The sequence below is a fragment of the Heterodontus francisci genome, chromosome 35 (genome assembly GCF_036365525.1).
Source record: "Heterodontus francisci isolate sHetFra1 chromosome 35, sHetFra1.hap1, whole genome shotgun sequence".
NCBI lineage: Eukaryota > Metazoa > Chordata > Chondrichthyes > Heterodontiformes > Heterodontidae > Heterodontus > Heterodontus francisci.
The window spans coordinates 57,124,040-57,143,790 of record NC_090405.1 but is presented as its reverse complement, the minus strand read 5'-3'; the positions used below and the strand labels follow the sequence as shown (position 1 = coordinate 57,143,790).

At 46.0% G+C, this 19,751-nt stretch overlaps 1 protein-coding gene across 7 annotated transcripts in view; it reads left to right on the top strand.

Moving 5' to 3' along the window:
• tjp1a (tight junction protein 1a) overlaps positions 1 to 19,751 on the top strand; it is a 250,381-nt gene that overhangs the window by 23,819 nt on the left and 206,811 nt on the right. For 6 of the 7 annotated variants that reach the window (XM_068015688.1, XM_068015686.1, XM_068015682.1 and 3 more), the window contains exon 1: positions 11,612 to 11,882. The exons of the other annotated variant lie outside the window; for it this stretch is intronic. In XM_068015688.1, coding sequence (XP_067871789.1) covers positions 11,850 to 11,882 — 33 coding nt within the window. In that variant the 5' untranslated portion in view covers positions 11,612 to 11,849. Of the gene's footprint in view, positions 1 to 11,611; positions 11,883 to 19,751 lie in introns of those variants that run through there. 7 annotated transcript variants of the gene reach the window in all.

Sequence of the window (19,751 nt, the reverse complement as noted above, 5' to 3'; positions counted from 1 at the left end):
AATTTGAATTCAATTAATAAAACAAATTAATTAATAGTCCCACAGACTAATCAAGCAACAGCCTGACATAGTCATACTCACGGAGTCATACCTTACAGACAATGTCCCAGATACGACCATCACCATGTCCTGTCCCACCGGCAGGACAGACACAGCAGAGGTGGTGGCACAGTGATATACAGTAGGGAGGGAGTTGCCCTGGGAGTCCTCAACATCGACTCCAGACCCCAAGAAGTCTCATGGCATCAGGTCAAACATGGGCAAGGTAACCTCCTACTGATTACCACCTACCGCCCTCCCTCAGCTGATGACTCAGTACTCCTCCATGTTGAACAGCACTTGGAGGAAGCACTGAGGGTGGCAAGGGCGCAGAATGTACTCTGGTTGGGGGACTTCAATGTCCATCACCAAGAGTGGCTTGGTAGCACCACTACTGACTGAGCTGCCAAGTCCTAAAGGACGTATCTGTTAGACTGGGTATGCGGCAGGTGGTGAGGAAACCAACAAGAGGGAAAAACCTACTTGACCTGGTCCTTACCAATCTGCCTGCCGCAGATGCATCTGTCCATGACAGTATTGGTAGGACTGACCACCGCACAGTAAAAGCCTGCTCGGGTCTGCAAAAAAAAACCAGACCCGAGCCCGACTGAACCACATCCCACCCGACCCGAGTCCTTCCATTTTTTCCCACGCCCGACCTGACCCGACCCGACCATCAGTTAACTTACCTTCCGTTTTTCACTTTGTTGCTGATCTGCACGAGCTTAAAATAACTGTAACAAAACCACATTTCTAGTCCAAAAATTAAATTAACATTGGAGCCACTTAGCTGTGATAGAGCGTGTCCGACCCGGACTGACCCGAGCCTGAATGCCGGATCTGGAAGTGCAACCTGACCCAACCCAAACCTGACATATGTCGTCAGGTCCCATTGGGTTCTGGTAGGGTCGCAGACCTTTACTGCATAGTCCTTGTGGAGACGAACTCCCGTCTTCACATTGAGGATACCCTCCACTGTGTTGCTAAATGGAATAGATTTCGAACAGATCCAGCAATGCAAAACTGGGCATCCATGAGGCACTGTGGACCATCAGCAGCAGCAGAATTGTACTCAACCACAATCTGTAACCTGGCATATCCTCCACTCTACCATTACCAACAAGCCGGTGGATCAACCCCCTGGTTCAATGAAGAGTGCAGGAGGGCATGCCAGGAGCAGCACCAGGCATAACTGGTGAAGCTACAACCCAAGACTACTTGCATACCAGCCATAAGCAGCATGCGATAGACAGAGCTAAGCGATCCTATAACCAACGGATCAGATCGAAGCTCTGCAGTCCTGTCACATCCAGCCGTGAATGCTGATGGACAATTAAACAACTAACAAGAGGAGGTGGCTCCACAAATATTCCCATCCTCAATGATGGGGGAGCCCAGCACATCAGAGCAAAAGATAAGGCTGAAGCATTTGCAACAAGCATGGGTTTCCTCCGGGTGCTCCGGTTTCCTCCCACAGCCAAAAGACTTGCAGGTTGATAGGTAAATTGGCCATTATAAATTGCCCCTAGTATAGGTAGGTGGTAGGGGAATATAGGGACAGGTGAGGATGTGGTAGGAATATGGGATTAGTGTAGGATTAGTATAAATGGGTGGTTAATGATCGGCACAGACTCGGTGGGCCGAAGGGCCTGTTTCAGCGCTGTATCTCTAAATCTAAATCATAAATCTAAATCAGACAATCTTCAGCCAGAAGTGCCGAGTTGATGATCCCTCTCGGCCTCCTCCTGAAGTCCCCAGCATCACAGATGCTAGTCTTCAGCCAATTCGATTCACTCCATGTGATATCAAGAAACGACTGAAGGCACTGGATACTGCAAAGGCTACGGGCCCTGAAAACATTCTGGCAATAGTACTGAAGACATGTGCTCCAGAACTTGCCGCGCCCCTAGCCAAGCTGTTCCAGCACAGCTACAACACTGGCATCTACCCTGCAATGTGGAAAATTGCCCAGGTATGTCCTGTACACAAAAAGCAGGACAAGTCCAACCCGGCCAATTACCGCCCCATCAGTCTACTCTCAATCATCAGTAAAGTGATGGAAGGTGTCATTGACAGTGCCATCAGGCGGCACTTGCTTAGCAATAACCTGCTCAGTTTGTGTTCCTGTCACAACTTAAAGATTTTTCAGTCAAGAATTCCTGTGCGTTTATCTCCAGCTGCACCTCGCACTCAATTCTGAACGACTACTCCAACAGTGGATGCTGGTCTTTCAGTCACTACATCGTGTTCATTGAGAGTCTTAGAGTCACAGAGTCATTTACGGCACAGACCAGGGCCATTTGGCCCATCGAGTCCATGCTGGCTCTCCATGGAGCTAACCAGTCAGTCCCACGGCCCTGCTCAATTCCCATAGCTTTGAATGGTTCTTTCCTTTAAATAGCCATCCCATTTCCTTCTGAAGTTATTGATTGTCTCCACTTCCACTACCCTTGTGGGCAGCGAGTTCCAGGTCATTACCACTCACTGTGTAAAAAAAGCTTCCTTATATTCCTCCTGCATCTCATGACTAAAACAAAGAACAAAGAACAAAGAACAGTACAGCACAGGAACAGGCCATTCGGCCCTCCAAGCCTGCGCCGATCCTGATGCCTGTCTAAACTAAAACCTTCTGCACTTCCGAGGACCGTATCCCTTTATTCCCATCCTATTCATGTATTTGTCAAGATGCCTCTTAAACGTCGCAATCGTACCTGCTTCCACCACCTCCCCCGGCAGCAAGTTCCAGGCACTCACCACCCTCCATGTAAAGAACTTGCCTCGCACATCCCCTCTAAACTTTTCCCCCTCTCACCTTAAACCTATGTCGCCTAGTAACTGACTCTTACACCCTGGGAAAAAGCTTCTGACTATCCACTCTGTCCATGCCGCTCATAACTTTGTAAACCTCTATCATGTCGCCCCTCCACCTCCGTCGTTCCAATGAAAACAATCCGAGTTAATCCAACCTCTCCTCATAGCTAATGCCCTCCAGACCAAACAACATCCTGGTAAACCTCTTCTGTACCCACTCTAAAGCCTCCACGTCCTTCTGGTAGTGTGGCGACCAGAATTGCACACAATATTCTAAGTGTGGCCTAATTTAGGTTCTGTACAGCTGCAGCATGACTTGCCAATTTTTATACTCTATGCCCCGACTGATGAAGGCAAGCATGCCGTATGCCTTCTTGACTACCTTATCTACCTGCGTTGCCACTTTCAGTGACCTGTGGACCTGTACGCCCAGATCTCTCTGCCTGTCAATACTCCTAAGGGTTCTGCCATTTACTGTATACTTCCCCCCTGTATTAGACCTTCCAAAATGCATTACCTCACATTTGTCCAGATTAAACTCCATCTGCCATTTCTCCACCCAAGTCTCCAACCGATTTATATCCTGCTGTATCCTTTGACAATCCTCATCACTATCCGCAACTCCACCAACCTTTGTGTCGTCCGCAAACTTACTAATCAGACCAGCTACATTTTCCTCCAAATCATTTATATATACTACAAAGAGCAAAGGTCCCAGCACTGATCCCTGCGGAACACTAGTCACATCCCTCCATTCAGAAAAGCACCCTTCCACTGCTACCCTCTGTCTTCTATGACTGAGCCAGTTCTGTATCCATCTTGCCAGCTCACCTCTGATCCCGTGTGACTTCATCTTTTGTACGTCTGCCATGAGGGACCTTGTCAAAGGCTTTACTGAAGTCCATATAGATAACATCCACTGCCCTTCCTTCATCAATCATCTTTGTCACTTCCCCAAAAAACTCAATCACGTTAGTGAGACACGACCTCCCCTTCACAAAACCATGCTGCCTCTCGCTAATAAGTTCATTTGTTTCCAAATGGGAGTAAATCCTGTACCGAAGAATCCTCTCTAATAATTTCCCTACCACTGAAGTAAGGCTCACCGGCCTATAATTTCCTGGATTATCCTTGCTACCCTTCTTAGACAAAGGAACAACATTGGCTATTCTCCAGTCCTCTGGGACCTCACCTGCAGCCAATGAGGATACAAAGATTTCTGTCAAGGCCCCAGCAATTTCTTCCCTTGCCTCCCTCAGTATTCTGGGGTAGATCCCATCAGGCCCTGGGGACTTATCTACCTTAATGCTTTGCAAGACGGCCAACACCACCTCCTTTTTGATAACGACATGACCGAGACTATCTACACTCCCTTCCCTAGACTCATCATCCACCAAGTCCTTCTCTTTGGTGAATACTGATGCAAAGTACTCATTTAGCACCTCGCCCATTTCCTTTGGCTCCACACATAGATTCCCTCCTCTGGGCCAACCCTTTCCCTGGTTACCCTCTTGCTCTTTATATACGTCTAAAAAGCCTTGGGATTTTCCTTAATCCTGTTTGCCAATGACTTTTCATGACCCCTTTTAGCCCTCCTGACTCCTTGCTTAAGTTCCTTCCTACTGTCTTTATATTCCTCAAGGGATTCGTCTGTTCGCAGCCTTCCAGCCCTTACAAATGCTTCCTTTTTCTTTTTGACGAGGCTCACAATATCCCGCGTTACCCAAGGTTCCTGAAACTTGCCAAACTTATTCTTCTTCCTCACAGGAACATGCTGGGCCTGGATTCTAATCAACTGACATTTGACAGACTCCCACATGTCAGATGTTGATTTACCCTCAAACAACCACCCCCAATCTAAATTCTTCAGTTCCTGCCTAATATTGTTATAATTAGCCTTCCCCCAATTTAGCACCTTCACCCGAGGACTACTCTTATCCTTATCCACAAGTGCCTTAAAACTTACGGAATTATGGTCACTGTTCCCGAAATGCTCCCCTACTGAGACTTTGACCACTTGGCCGGGCTCATTCCCCAATACCAGGTCCAGTACGGCCCCTTCCCTAGTTGGATTATCTACATATTGTTTCAAGAAGCTCTCCTGGATGCTCCTTACAGACTCTGCCCCATCCAAGCCCCTAGCACTAAGTCCTAGCACTAAACCTTCAATCTGTGTCCCCTAGTCCTTATACCATTAGTTATTGGGAACAATTTTCCTTTCCTAACTTATCTAAGCCTGCCATAATCTTGTACGCTTCTATTAAATCTCCCCTCAATCTCCTTTGTTCACAGGAGAACAAACCCAGCTTTTCCAACTTAACCTTGTAACTAAAATATTCCTTCACTGGAACCATTCTGGTAAATCTCCTCTGCACCCTCTCAAAGACCCTCACATCCTTCCTAAAGTGTGGTGACCAGAACTGGATGCAATACTCCAGTTGGGGTCTAACCAGAGCTTTATAAAGGTTCAGCATAATTTCCCTGCTTTTGTACTCAATGCCTCTATTTATGAAGCCCAAGATCCCATATGCTTTGTTAACCACTCTCTCAGTATGTCCTGCCACCTTCAAAGATCTATACACATGCACCCCCAAGTCCCTCCGTCCTGCATACACTTTAGAACTGCACCATTAAATCTATATTGCCTCTCCCTATTCCTCCTGCCAAAATGCATCACCTCACACTTGTCAGTATGAAATTCTATCTGCCAGCATTCCACTAGCCTATCAGTGTCCTGTTGCAGTCGGTTCATATCATCTTCACTGTCTGTCGTACCTCCAGGTTTGGTATCATTGGCAAATTTTGAGATTCTACACTGTATTCTAAAATCCAAGTCATTTATATCGCAAAATAAAGCAGTGATCCCAGCACTGATCCTCGGGGAACACCACCACTACCATCCTCCAGTCTGAAAAACAACCCTTTATTGCGACTTGCTGTTTTCTGCCCTTAAGCCATTTTTTGTCTAATTGGACACTGACCCTCCTATTCCATGACCTCAATTTTGTTAACCAGCCTTTTATGTGGTACCTTATCAAACACTTTCTTAAAATCCATATAAACAACATTCACTGCATTCCCTTCATCAACCTTCTCTGTTACTTCATCAAAAAATTCAATTAGATTAGTTAAGTATGATATGCCTTTCACAAATCTGTGCTGGCTATCCTTAATTAACTCGAACCTCTTCAAGTGTGTGTTGATTTTTTTCCCCAAATTATTGTTTCTAAAAGCTTATCCACCACTGATGTTAAACTAACTGGCCTGTAGTTGCTAGGATTGTCCTTACACCCTTTCTTGAATAAGGGTGTCACATTTGCCACTCTCCAAACCTGTGGCCCCTTCCCCGTATCCAGGGAAGATGGGAAGATTATAGCAAGCCCTTCAGTTATTTCCATCCCCACTTCTTTTAGCAACCTGGGACCAAATGACTTATCTACTGTAAGCATAGCCAGCATTTTTAATACCTATCCCCTTTCAATTTTGTAGCTGCTCTCTTTGCACAGCTGGAGGACAAGATCACACCTATTCTTGGGCCGATCTTGGGCCCAGCCTGTTGGTGCCTTCAAAATTAACAACAACATCAAGAGCCAATGGCTAAGGGAGTAAACCTAACAAAATCTGGAGTGGAGTCCCATTAGGCGATTGATGTTTCCCTCAGGTTAGCACCTTCTGGCAACTCCTGCAACCAAATAGGCCCTAGACATATAGGCTTTTGTCTTTCCTCTGGACACCAGCCTATGAGGTCGAGAAGGCAGGTCTGCACTTCCTAAAACCATTCCTAGGCAATGCAGTAAACTAAGAAAGGTAACATTTTGGCTTGGAAGCTGGAATATGAGGAGTATGTGTCCTGGAATAAATAACGGCCTACAGTCCACAGCAAGTGTATGGAAGACAGCCCTGATTGACTGTGAGCTACACAAGCTTTGTATTGATATTGCCGCTCTACAAGAAACCATGCTACTGGCATGGAAAGAGCACTGAAGATCACCGTGAGCATGATGTAGGCATCGCAATGAGAAACTAACTAACACAGTCAATTAAGCCACCAGTAGCAATCTCAGAGTGCCTCATCTCCCAGTGGTTATCATCTGATGGAGGCACAGTCAACATTATATACATCTATGCACCAACTCTGAACACCAGCATCTCAGATAAAGTGCATTTCTATGACTCCTCGGTGAAGTTCTGAGGAATATCGCAAATGGAGAGAGGTTATTCATCCTGGGTAAGTTCCACGCATGTGTTGGGAGACAGTGATTCATGGCCAACGTGCCTCGGTCGTCATGGGGTAGGCACGATTAGCGATACTGGGCAATGCCTTCTTGAGCTTTGCTCCCTGAATGAACTCCATCACCAACAGCTTCTTCCAAGGCAGGCATTGCCACTAGGTAACACGGTGTCACCCAAGGTCTGGTCATTGGCATCAACTGGACCTAGACAGCACGTGGAGGCGCGATCTGCCCATTGTTCTTCCCACCCACACCTACTATAGCACAATTGTGACACTAACCATTTTATCAGCAGCAGGGTGAAGGTGCACCCCTGAACATTCCACAGCTCCAAATACAACAGCCCGCCACGCATCATCACCCCTTGCATAAGCAATGATGTCAAATACCAGCACTTCGCTCTGTCACTTGAACGCTTGCTACCCACCTAAGCCTTAATGGGAAGCACTGATGCCAGCATCGATGAACCCTAGAAGTCACTAAGCTCAATCATCTATGAAGCAGCAGAAGCATCATTTGATAAAGGTGGAACCTGCAACAAGGGCTTGTTTGAGACCTACTTAGCTGAGGTGATACCATTGATGCAAAAAGCAAGCTTACATAATGCACAACATAAACCCAACAGCTAAGACACTTCATGACCTGAAAGTAGCCAAGATTGCCGAGCAAAGGACAGCGAGATATTGCTCAAAAAAATATGATTAACTTAACATCAAGAAATCCAAACTGCATGTGACAAAGGAAAGCTACAAGCTATGTATGAAGGGATCAAGAGGACACTTGGCCCGGCCATCACCAAAGTTGCTACCCTGAAGTCTGCAGATGAAGGATTCACCGACAGAAGTAAACAGATGTCCCGCTGGGTTGAACAGTACAGTTAGCTGTACTCCTGTGAGTCGGACTTCTCCCAGTCTGCACTTGATGCTCTCCCAAATTTCCTGTCATGGATGAGTTAGAAGAAGAACCCTCATCGCTGGAGCTCGAGAAGGCCATAGACCACCTGGAAAACTAAAGGACACTGGACAAGGATGGAATCCCAGCTGAACTGCTCAAGCTCGGAAAGTTCCATCTATTGCCAGAACTTTATGACCTTCTCCTTCTCTGCTGGAAAGTAGGCTCTGGTCTACAGGAGATACGTGATGCCAAAATCAACATATATATAAAAACAAAGGTGACAGAGGAGACTGCAACATTTCTCACTCCTTGGCAACACAAGAAAGGCCTTTGTTAGGGTCATACTTAAAAGACTCCATTTACTTGCAGACCGAGTGTACCCGGAAGTGCAGTGCAGTTTCCATGCCAGCAGATCTACTGTGGATATGATCTTCTCCATAGGACAGTTACAAGAGAAGTGTAGGGAACAGAAGTGTACCTTACTTTTGTAGATCTCACTAAGGCATTCGACACCATCAGCAGAGCAGGGCTCGACAAGATTTTGGAAAAAATTGGCTGTCCACCAAAGCTCCTCAGTCTCATCCGCTCCTTCCATGACAACATAGACTGCACTGTACAGTTTGATGGCTCCACTTCCAACAGTTTCAGAGTGAAGAATGGAGTGAAACAGGGTTGTGTCTTAACCCCCACTCTGTTTGGCATCATCTTCTTCATGCTCCTGACCTTCGCCTTGCCTGCAGATATGGAAGGCGTCTACTTGCAAACTAGGTCAGACGGCAAGCTCCACGATCTATCAATGCTGAAGGCAAAAACAAAAATACATCACGTCCTCATCAGAGAACTCCTCTACGCTGATGATGCTGCATTAGTCACTCACACGGAAACTCGGCTACAAAGAGTCATGGACTGTCTCTCCCATGCCTGTAACTTGTTCTCCTTGACTAGAAGTCTCAAGAAAACTGTGGTCATGGGACAAGGTGTTGCATCTCCATCCCTGATCACAATAAATAACACCCCACTGTAAATGGTTAGTAAATTCTGCTACCTTGGGTCCATGGTGACAGACAATCTGTTCCTTGATGCAGAGCTCGATACACGCATTGGGAAAGTAGCTAACACCTTTGGCCGCCTTGTGAAATGCACTTGGGATAACACCAAGATGACCGTTAGGACCAAGCTGACCATTAGGACCAAGCTGATGGTTTATAAGGTAAATGTTCTTAGCACCTTGCTGTATGGCTGTGAAACATGGGCGACTTACAGCTACCAGAAAAAGCTCAATAATTTTCATCTTCACTGTCTGTGGCACATTATGGTTTGATCCTGGCAGAACAAAATCACAGAGTTACACAGCACTGAAACAGGCCCTTTGGCCCACTGATCCTGTGCCGACCATCAACCACCCATTTATACCAATCCTACATTAATCCCATATTCCCTGCCACATCCCCACCTTCCCTCAATTCTCCTATCACCTACCTTCACGAGGGGCAATTTACAATGGCCAATTTACCTATCAACCTGCAAGTCTTTGGCTGTGGGAGGAAACCAGAGCACCCGGCGGAAACCCACGCGGTCACAGGGAGAACTTGCAAACTCCACACAGGCAGTACCCAGAACCGAACCTGGGTCGCTGGAGCTGTGAGGCTGCAGTGCTAACCACTGCGCCACTGTACCGCCCTTGGCAGGCCTCTCAAAGGCAGAGCTCCCAGGCATGTTGGCACTAATCAAACAGAGGCAACTTTGGTGGATCGGACACATCCACAGGATGGAAGACGGTTGCATCCCAAACACCTTCTGTATGGTGAGGTAGTCGGGGCCAGACGACCAGTCGAGCACCCAAAGCTCTGCTTCAAGGATGCTTACAAGCGTGACATGAAGGCCCTAAATGTCAGCTATAGCACCTGGGAGTCATGAGCTAGCGAAAGAGGGAAATGGTGACACATCCTGTGGACTGGTGTGCATTACCATGACGACCAGTTGCAACAGGCGCCAACGTCAAAAACAGCAACTCAGTGTCACTTGGTAGCTTTACATGCAGCACTAGTGGCAGAACCTTCCTGTGAAGGATTGGTCTTCACAGCCATCAGCAAAGGTGCACCAAGAGAAGACACCCCACCTCAATGGATTATTTGTTGCATGTCCATCATGTTTCATAGATGGAAGGATACCAACCATAGGCCCAGTCTGCTCAATCTCTCCTCATAGGACAATTCCACCATCTCAGGGATTAGTCTGGTGGACCTTCGTTGCACTCCCTCAATGGCAAATATATCCTTCCTTAGGTAAGGAGACCAAAACTGTACACAATCACTAAACACTATTAAAGATTCAGCATTCCTTGCAAGAAAATTCCAGACTTACAATTCAGAATTTACACATCATTGAAACATCAGTTCTAATAAACAACTGATAAATTTGTCCTCCACAGTTGAAAGGTCATCGACCTGAAATGTTAATTGTTTCTCTCTCCACTGATGCTGCCTAACCTCCTGAGAGTTTCCAGAATTTTCTGTTTGTATTTCAGATTTCCGGCACCCACAGTACTTTGATTTTGTTTTGAGAAATGTATCTCTGTGAGAGGGGAAGGCAGAGAAACCACAGCAGGTTGTATCTGAAGCACTTGCGGTTTAATAACTTCCGACCACATTTTCCACTGTGACTGAGACTGATCACATCAAATACAACCAGCCCAGCCTGAAAACTGTACACATTCTGATTTTGCTTTAGACCTGTATTTAACTGTATTTTAACCCAAAACAGAGCTGGGAGAACAAGTACAGCAAATTGCAACATGGCGAGAGGGAAGGGGGTGCACTATGTACAGATGGATTTTTATCATAGACTCATATAATCTTTAAGGCACAGAAAGAGGCCACTTGGCCCATTGTGTCTGTGCCATCTGAAAAATGATCCACCCATTCTAATCCCACCTTCCAGCATTTGGTTCGTAATCCTGCAGATTATAGCACTTGAGTTGCATATCCAGACTCCTTTTGAATGAGTTTCACCCAGAATTCTAACAATTGCAATAACTTATTGCTTAAATGAATAAGTTAAGTTCCGTTATGAAAAGCTAAGGAACCCACAGAGAGATGATTTATATGTACGTGTTGCCCAACCCCCACCTCACTTGTTTATAATCTGTGACTTTTCTAATATTTGTCAGTTCCGAAGAAGGGTCGCTGACCCGAAACGTTAACTCTGCTTCTCTTTCCACAGATGCTGCCAGACCTGCTGAGTGATTCCAGCATTTCTTGTTTTTGTTTCAGATTTCCAGCATCCGCAGTATTTTGCTTTTATTATATGTACGTGTGTTGGGCAGTGTGGCTTCTCCCTGGGAGAGTGGCGCAGTGTCGGTGCAGGATGTTCTGATGAAGGGTCATTGACCTGAAACATTAACCCTGTTTCTCTTTGCACAGATGCTGCCTGACCGGCTGAGTATTTCCAGCATTGCTGTTTTTATTGTGGGATGTCAATACTTGGAGATGGGGCGTGGAATGCGCCTGTCAATCACCGGGATTGCCGGGCGACGGGGGCGTGGAATGCACCTGTCAATCACCGGGATTGCCGGGCGACGGGGGCGTGGAATGCAGCTGTCAATCACCTGGGATTGCTTGGTGATTGATCGCTCGGGAACGCTGCCATTGGTTGATACTGGAAGCCCCGCGGCCTTGTTGTTTTGCGCCCGTGAATCCGGCGGCCGGAGTTGAGGAGAAGAGGTCGCGGGGAGCGGAGTCGAGTGACCGGATCGCGCGGCTCTTTGGTGCCGCCGCCGCCGTGGGATGTTCGCTTCGAGACTGTGAGGGGAAGCAGCGCTGTGGAGTGAGGCCGGGATTGGTACTTTTCCCTCAGAGAAACTGCGAAAACAAGATGTCCGCCCGAGCGGCCGGAGTAGCGGGCAAGGTGGGGGTCTCGGGGGCCGAGCCGGGGTTGGGGGGTCTCGGGGGTCGGGATGGTGTGGGGTGACTGGGGTGGGGGTTGGAGTGGGAGTCGGGGGCCGGGGTAGGGTGAGGGGGTGAGGGGGTGGGGGGCCGGGTGAGGGGGTGGATGGTGTGGGGGGCCGGGGTAGGGTGAGGGGGTGACTGGGGCGGGGGTCAGGTGGAGCCTCGGACAGGTAGTGGCTTATCTCTCTCTGCCGGGTTATGTTTGGAGGCCTGGACCGGGATCTTTCCTGTTGGAGTAGCAGCTTCATGGGCTCCAGGAAGGGCAGGCGCTGTGCGATCGGGTGCGACATTCCTCAGCGGCCGCCCGTGGCTGGGATCCGGCGGAGCCTCGGGTGAAACGGGGTGACGGGCTGAGAGCGGGTGGTGTCCGCAGCCGGCGCCTCTAATTCCCCTGCAGCTTTGGCTGCTGAGCTGGGGGTGAATTCACTGGAGCTTTAATGTGGTTGATTTCCTTGTGCTGATTTTGTTTACTGCCCAGTAGAGTTGGTGCTGGGTCCAGGTGTCACCAGTGTAATAAAGCTTTCACTTAATCACTTGTCAGTTTAGTGTTTGAATTAAATAGTTTTTATTTAATGCTCGGAGGTCAGTGGTATTTAGCAAGTGGAAGTCCCGTGTTTGTAAAGAGTTGTTAGGACTGTGCAACATGTCCTAAAATGAGATTAAATCTGGTTTCAGTCCGATGATGTAACTTTATGGCATACACTCGAAACCCAGTACAGGGAGAAAGGGTACGATGGATATTTCGCCATGAAAGTAGTAATCGGGTGCGTTGCAAGAGTTTCAATCGACAGGCGGTTAGGAAAGCGAAATCCTGAGAGTTTTTGAAGTTGTCTGCGTTTAGTTTTGTATGTTTTCAGCGGCCTTGACCTCTTTGAGTTGAGGTAGATGACAGAATCAGTTACAGCACGGTATTTTTTTCTTGTACTTTTATCATGTTGAAACAGTAACCCTTATTCAAGATATTAATTCCTCAGATTTTAAAAAGAAATATATTTTTAGTGACGTGAGAGTGGCACTTTGCACTGAAAACGTGTAGCCTTCTTTAACTAAGGGCATAACATAAGAAATAGAAGCAGCAGTAGACCATACGACACTTCCAGCCTGCTCCACCATTCAGTACGATCATGGCTGATCTTTGGCTTCAGCTCCACTTTCCCGCCCTCTTCCCCCGATTGACGACATCTTCCATCTACGAAAGATGATGGAGACGCAGCAAACAATCCATTTAGGTGGGGTATCTTGGTGCACTTTTACTGATGGCTGTGAAGGCCAATTCTGGAGATACGGATTCTGCCACAAGTGCTGCCTGTGAAGCTGCCAAGTAACACAATTGTTTTTTGATGTTGGCGCCTGTTGCCAAGCTGCTGTAGCAACTGGGTGTTGTGATAGTGCACGCCCACCCACAGGATGTGTCATCTTTTCCCTCTTTTGCCAGCTCGTGACTCCCAGGTCCCATAGTTGACATTTAGGGCCTTCACGTCATGTTTGTAAGTATCCTTGAAGTGGAGCTTTGGGCGCCCACTGGTCGGCTGGCCCCAGCTACCTCACCATACAGAATGTGTTTGGATAGGCAACTGTCTTCCACCCTGCAGACGTGTCTGATCCACTGAAGCCTCCTCTGTTTGATTAGTGCCAAAACGCTTGGGAGCTTTGCCTTTGAGAGGACTGCCACATTTGTGATTTTGTCCTGCCTGCATATACCCATACTGCACTGCAAATGGCAATTATTGAGCTTCATTTCCTGGTAGCTCTAAGTAACCCATGTTTCACAGCCATATAGCAAGATGCTGCAAACAGTTGCCTTATATAAACCATCAGCTTGGTCCTAAGGGACCTTAGCTTGTGAGCTGTAGTAAAGATAAGACCTGGATGTGGTTTTTCTCTCAAATCTGGCTTCAAATTCCTAGCTTCACTGGACATAAAAATTACATTTCTGCACTGATCTACATTGGAAAAAAGTAAGACTCTGCTTCCGTCTATAATTTTGTGCCTTTTTTTTCCCTGATCTGAGAGCTGTGGAAAGGATCTGGAAAAAGTCTAGATCTAGCTCATCTTCACCTGCTCCCCATATCTTTTGATTTCCTGATGGACCAGAAATCTATCTACCTTAATTTTAAATGTATTCAACCATGGAACATCCACAACCTACTGTGCTAGAGAATTCCAAAGGTTCACAACCCTTCGACTGAAGAAATTTCTCCTCATCTCAGTTCTGAATGATCGTCCTCTTATCCTGAGACTATGTCCCTGTGTTCTAGATTCCCCAACCCGTGTCTGCCCTGTCAGCCCCTTAAGAATCTTGTATGTTTCAATGAGATCAGCTCTCATTCTTCTAAACTCCAGGGAATGCAGGCCCAATTTACTCAGCCTCCGTCATAGGACAACCCCCTCATCCCAGGAACCAATCTAGTGAACGTTCGTTGTACCGCCTCCATTGCAAGTTTATCCTTCCTTAAATATGGAAAACAAAACTGCATAAAGCACTCCAGATGTCGTCTCAAAGCCATTGTAGCAAGACTTCCTTATTCTTGTGTTCCAATCCTCTTGTAATAAATGCAGCGTGCCATTTGCCTTCCTAATTGCCTGCTGTACCTAGAATCATAGAATGGTTACAACACAGAAGGCGGCCATTCGGCCCATTGTCTCTCTGTTGCACTCTGAAGGGGCAATTCACTTAGTGCCATTCCCCACCTTCTCCCCATAGCCCTGCACATTCTTCCTTTAAAGATAATCCAATTCCCTCCTGAATGCCTCAATTTAACCTGCCTCCACCACACTCTCAGGCAGTGCATTCCAGATCCTAACCACTTCTTGTTTGAAAAAGTTTTCCCTCATGTCTCCATTGCTTCTTTTGCCAATTTCCTTAAATCTGTCTCTTCTGGTTCTTGATCCTTCCACCAATGGGAACAGTTTCCCCTTATCTACTCTGTCCAGACCCCTCATGATTTTGAATATCTCTATCGAATCTTCTCTCAACCTTCTCTTCAAGGAAAACAGTTCCAAGTTCCTCATCCCTAGAACCATTCTTGTGAATCTTTTCTGCACGCTAATGCCTTTGTGTCTTTCCTAAGTGTGGTGCCCATACTGGACACGACACTCCAGTTGATGCTGGACTAGTGTTTTATACAAGTTTAACATACCTTCCTTTTGTACTCTGTGCCCCTATTGATGAAGCTTAGGATGCTGTATGCTTTATAACTGTGCTCTCAACTTGTCTTGCCACCTTCAACGATTTGTGAATATATACACCCAGGTCCCTCTGCTCCTGCACCCCCTTTAGAGTTGTACCAACTGTACTTTTTATTCTATATTGTCTCTCCACATTCTTTCTACCAAAATGAATCACTTCACACATCTAACCTGTATGCTAACTTTGTATTCCTTGTATTCCCTGTTAAACAGGCAGATGTCCATTCACCAAAATGAGGAAGCTGATGACAGTCTCTGATCCACAACTGTTTTATTGTCAATCCATAGTTCAGTCTGAATGTCAGTTCACACTCTTCCCTTCTGGACTAAATATCCAGAGGCAACTCCCCCCAACTGGGCAAAAACCCAGCCCTTAAATACAAAACTATAATGAGCATCACCTGCTCCCTATTAACACTGAAATGAGTCCTGTTTAATTAAAGGGACAAGCATTTTCAATAGTCATACCCAACTCCTCTGATAACATTTACAAGTTTTATGCCTTTCAGAAAAAATTCTGGTTTTCTAATCTTGTTACCAAAGTGAATAACCTCACACTCTCTCCCCGCACCCCTTCGGCCGCATTTATTCTCCATTTGCCACCTTGTTGCCCACTTACTTCTGGAGTTGAAGGATTGATTTGAACTTGGTTCTTTAGAGGCAAAAGATGATGCCTGGGTCGAATACATCCCTGTCCTAGATTTCTGTATTTCCCTTGAGGGATATGAAAATTGTTCATGCTGCAGGCAAGGCAAACTGAATGTTAGATGTCGTGGAAGCTTAACGCATCTATATTCTGTCCTTGTTTGTGTACAACAGCTGGCACTTTTTTAGCAACTGTATAGTGAAATGTAGCTAAAGGCAGAGAGAGATTTTTGAAAATGGGGAGAGATGTAGCAAGATTGAAGTGTTTAGGAAGAGATTTGTGGGAACATGATGGGGGAGAGGGGAGCACAACAGACCTGAGTTGTAAGAGTGGAGGGTGCAAGCTGGGGCTTAAAGCTGAAAAAGGTTACAGCAAGGCGAAGGTCAAATTGTAGGCGAGGATTTTGAAACCCATGCACTGAATGAAGGGTGTAGAATTGTGCTAAATCATTGTGCAAATGGATTTGAAACAAATATAAATATATTGGGGTCATTCAGAATTGTATTATGATTTGCAGTTAACTTCAAGTGTAGCATTACTTCAATCAGGTCTCACCAAGTTAGGAGTACTTTGGTTGATGCAGTCAAGTTCCTTCGATTCTCCTCCAGTAGGGGTCTTTTGCTTACACTTGTTCCTGCTCTAAATATTCTAACAATGTAAGTTTTCTGTTTTTGCTGTATGTCTACTGGCAATTCTGCAGTTTTGGACTGATGCCCACCAAAAGCGAGGTTGAAGACTGTCCAAATTAATTGCGGGCAACATCTGTAGTGAGGAGAGAGTTTGATTCAGTCTGGGCAAAATATGATACAAGTGTTGTTGATGCAAAAGTGAGGTACTAAACCAAATGGATCTCCCAATCCCTGACTGAGTTTGTTTTTGATTAGGTTTTACATCTGAAGTATATATTGAATATACATGAACATGTTAGAAATGAGATTATCAGTGGTATCTTTTATGTGCTCCTGAATACATTGCACAGTGAAGAATGTCATTGTGCTGCTTTGAGAATTGGTCTTTATAGAGATTCGAATGGAATATTTTAGTGAACCTCGAGCAGTATGGTTGGAAGAATGGGAATCAGTGTTGTTGTTTTCAGTGGTTTAATGAGTAAAGTACAATGTGGTGTGCTACTGAGCTGAGTTGTGTTTGCCCAGTCTTGCTTCATAATGATGTCTGGTTTATTTAATGGCACTCATCTTTAGATTAGCTTCTTGATTTTGAACAGCCAGGTATGGAACAGCCTTAATTTACCAATAAGTGCAACAATGAATCATTCTCCAGATAAACTAGACGACTAGCTTTTAGAGAAGTAAAGTAGTGTTGACATTGCAAAACAGTGATGTAGCCCAGTAAGTTTCTGTACTCTGTTATTGTGCCTTTGTTGATCTGAAGTGAGTGAGCCAGATTCAACAAAATAGTTTGGTGGCTTGAGTGGCTGCAGGACACATTTCATGATTTTTCAGCCTTCTGTCTGATAATGGTGAATATCTCAGTTAGCACAATATCCTGAGCACGCTAGATTTCTGAAGTCGGTATTACAGATTGTGGAAATCAGTGTTGCAAATGATGCATTTCAGCACTTCATGTTTAGAATGGTGCTTAGATTTGGGACGGTGCATTCAGCAACCGTAATACTGACAACCTTCTGTAAAACTGCATGGGCCAGAAATTCCTTTGTGCAAACAGTTAAGTACTGAGAGCACAGTGGCTAAAGCTGTGAGATTGTTGCAATTTTTAGCGTGGTTTCCTGTAATTGTTGAGTATAGATTGCAGTTTTAAACAATAGCAACAGTTTGGACTTATAAGGCATCTTTAATGTAGGAAAAAAATCCCAAGGCATCTCATAGGTGCGTAATCTCAAAATTGGATGCCAGAACAAAGAAGGTCATGTTAGTGAGGGTAACCAGCATAGTCAAAAAGGTGGATTTTAAGGAGGGCCTCCAAAAAGGAGGACAGTGAGACACAGTCGTTTGAGGAAATTCCAGATCAAGGGACCTAGACTGCTGAAAGAATGGTATCACTGGTGGGGTGGAGAGAGTGGGTATGCACAAAAGACTAGAATCAGAGTGGAGTGTTCAATAGGGAGGGTAGATTGTGAGGCTGAAGGATATGTGAAATCATGAAGAGATCTAAACACAAGGATGAGGATTTTACTTTGAGGCATTGGGATCCGAGGAGCCAATATAGGTCAGTGAGGACAGGGTAGCGGATAAGTGGGAGTTGGTGTGAGATGGGATATGGGCAGCATTGTTCTGGACAAGTTAAATGTTATGAGGGTGGAGGATGGAAGGCCAGGCAGCCGAACATTGGAATAGTCAAGTCTGGAGGTGATGGGCATGGATGAGGGTTTTAGTAGCAGATAGGCTGAGACAGTGGTAGAGGTGGGTGATGTTACAAAGGTAGAAGTGGGTGTCTTTGTGATGGAAAGGATATGTGGTTGGAACCTCACATAGAATGCAGAGGTTGCAAGTAGTCTGGTTCAGCCTGAGTCGGTGCTGGGGGTGGGGAATGAAATTGGTGGTGAGGGATCAGAGTTTGTGGTGGTGAACGAAGATAATGGATTTAAATTTGCCCAGGGCTGAATAGCATAGTTTGGCACAGAGGCAGTGAAGTGATTGAGAGAAATGAGGTTGGTTGTCATACATATGGAACCTGACCCCATATCTGTGGATGGTGTTGCCAAGTGGTAGCATGTAAATAGGTTGTATATGAGACCAAGAACAGATGTTTGGGGGCCCCAGGAAGTCATGATGTAGCCGCAGAAAGAGAAGCTGCAGGTGATCTGGCGACAGTCGGGTATGTAAGGTTGGAACCAAGTGGAACCAATGCAGTTGCATTGAACTGGATTTTGGAAGAATGGAGGAGGATGATTTAGGTGACCATGTTAAAGGTTGCAGAAAGGTACTTGTTGCACCAGGAAAGGAAACCTGATTGGAGAAATTCACAAATGGTGTGGGAAAGATGGGCATGGATTTTAGAGGTGTTGAAATATTGAAGAACTTGGAAAAGGATAGGGAGGCTGGAGATGGGCTGTAGTTAGCAATGGTAAAGTGGGCTGGTGACAGTTGTTTTGAAAGTCAGGGAAGCAATTTCTGAGGAGAGGGAACCAATTACAATATCAGCAAGATGGAAGGGAAGTAGGATGGTCAGTTTGGCAGGAACGGTGTCAAGGGGAGGATAAGGTGAGTGAAGATAGGGCATGAAGGGATCTGGGACCGAAGCTGGTGAGAGGTGGCTGCCGGGTTACAGGAGGAGGTTTGATTGATGGACAGAGGAACATAAATAGCAGGAGTAGGCCATTCGGCCCCTCAAACCTGCTCCACCATTTAATAAGATCATAGCTGATCTGATTGTGGCCTTAACTTCACTTTCCTGCCTGTCCCCCATGACCCTTGACTCCCACGTAGAACAAAAATCTGTCTAACTCAGCCTTGGATAAACTCAATGACCCAGCCTCCACTGCTCTTTGGGCAAGAGAATTCCAAAGATTAATGATCCTCTGAGCAAAGAAATCCCTCCTCATCTCCGACTTAAAAGGGAGACCCCTTATTTTGAAACTGTCCCCTAGTTCTTGATTCTTCCACAAGGGGAAGCATCCTCTCAGCATCTACACTGTCAAGCCCCCTCAGAATCTTATATGTTTCAATAAGATCACCTTTCATTTTTCTAAACTCCAATAAGTATAGGCCCAGCCTGCTCAAAATTTCCTCATGCGATAACCCCTTCATCCTAGGAATCAGCCTAACTTCTTCCAATGAAAGTATATCCCCATCCTCAATGATGGGGGAGCCCAGCACATAAGTGCGAAAGATAAGGCAGAAGCATTTGCAACAATCTTCAGCCAGAAGTGCCAAGTTGATGATCCCTCTCGGCCTCCTCCTGAGGTCCCCAGCATCACAGATGCCAGTCTTCAGCCAATTCGATTCACTCCACGTGATATCAAGAAACGACTGAAGGCACTGGATACTGTGAAGGCTATGGGCCCAGACAATA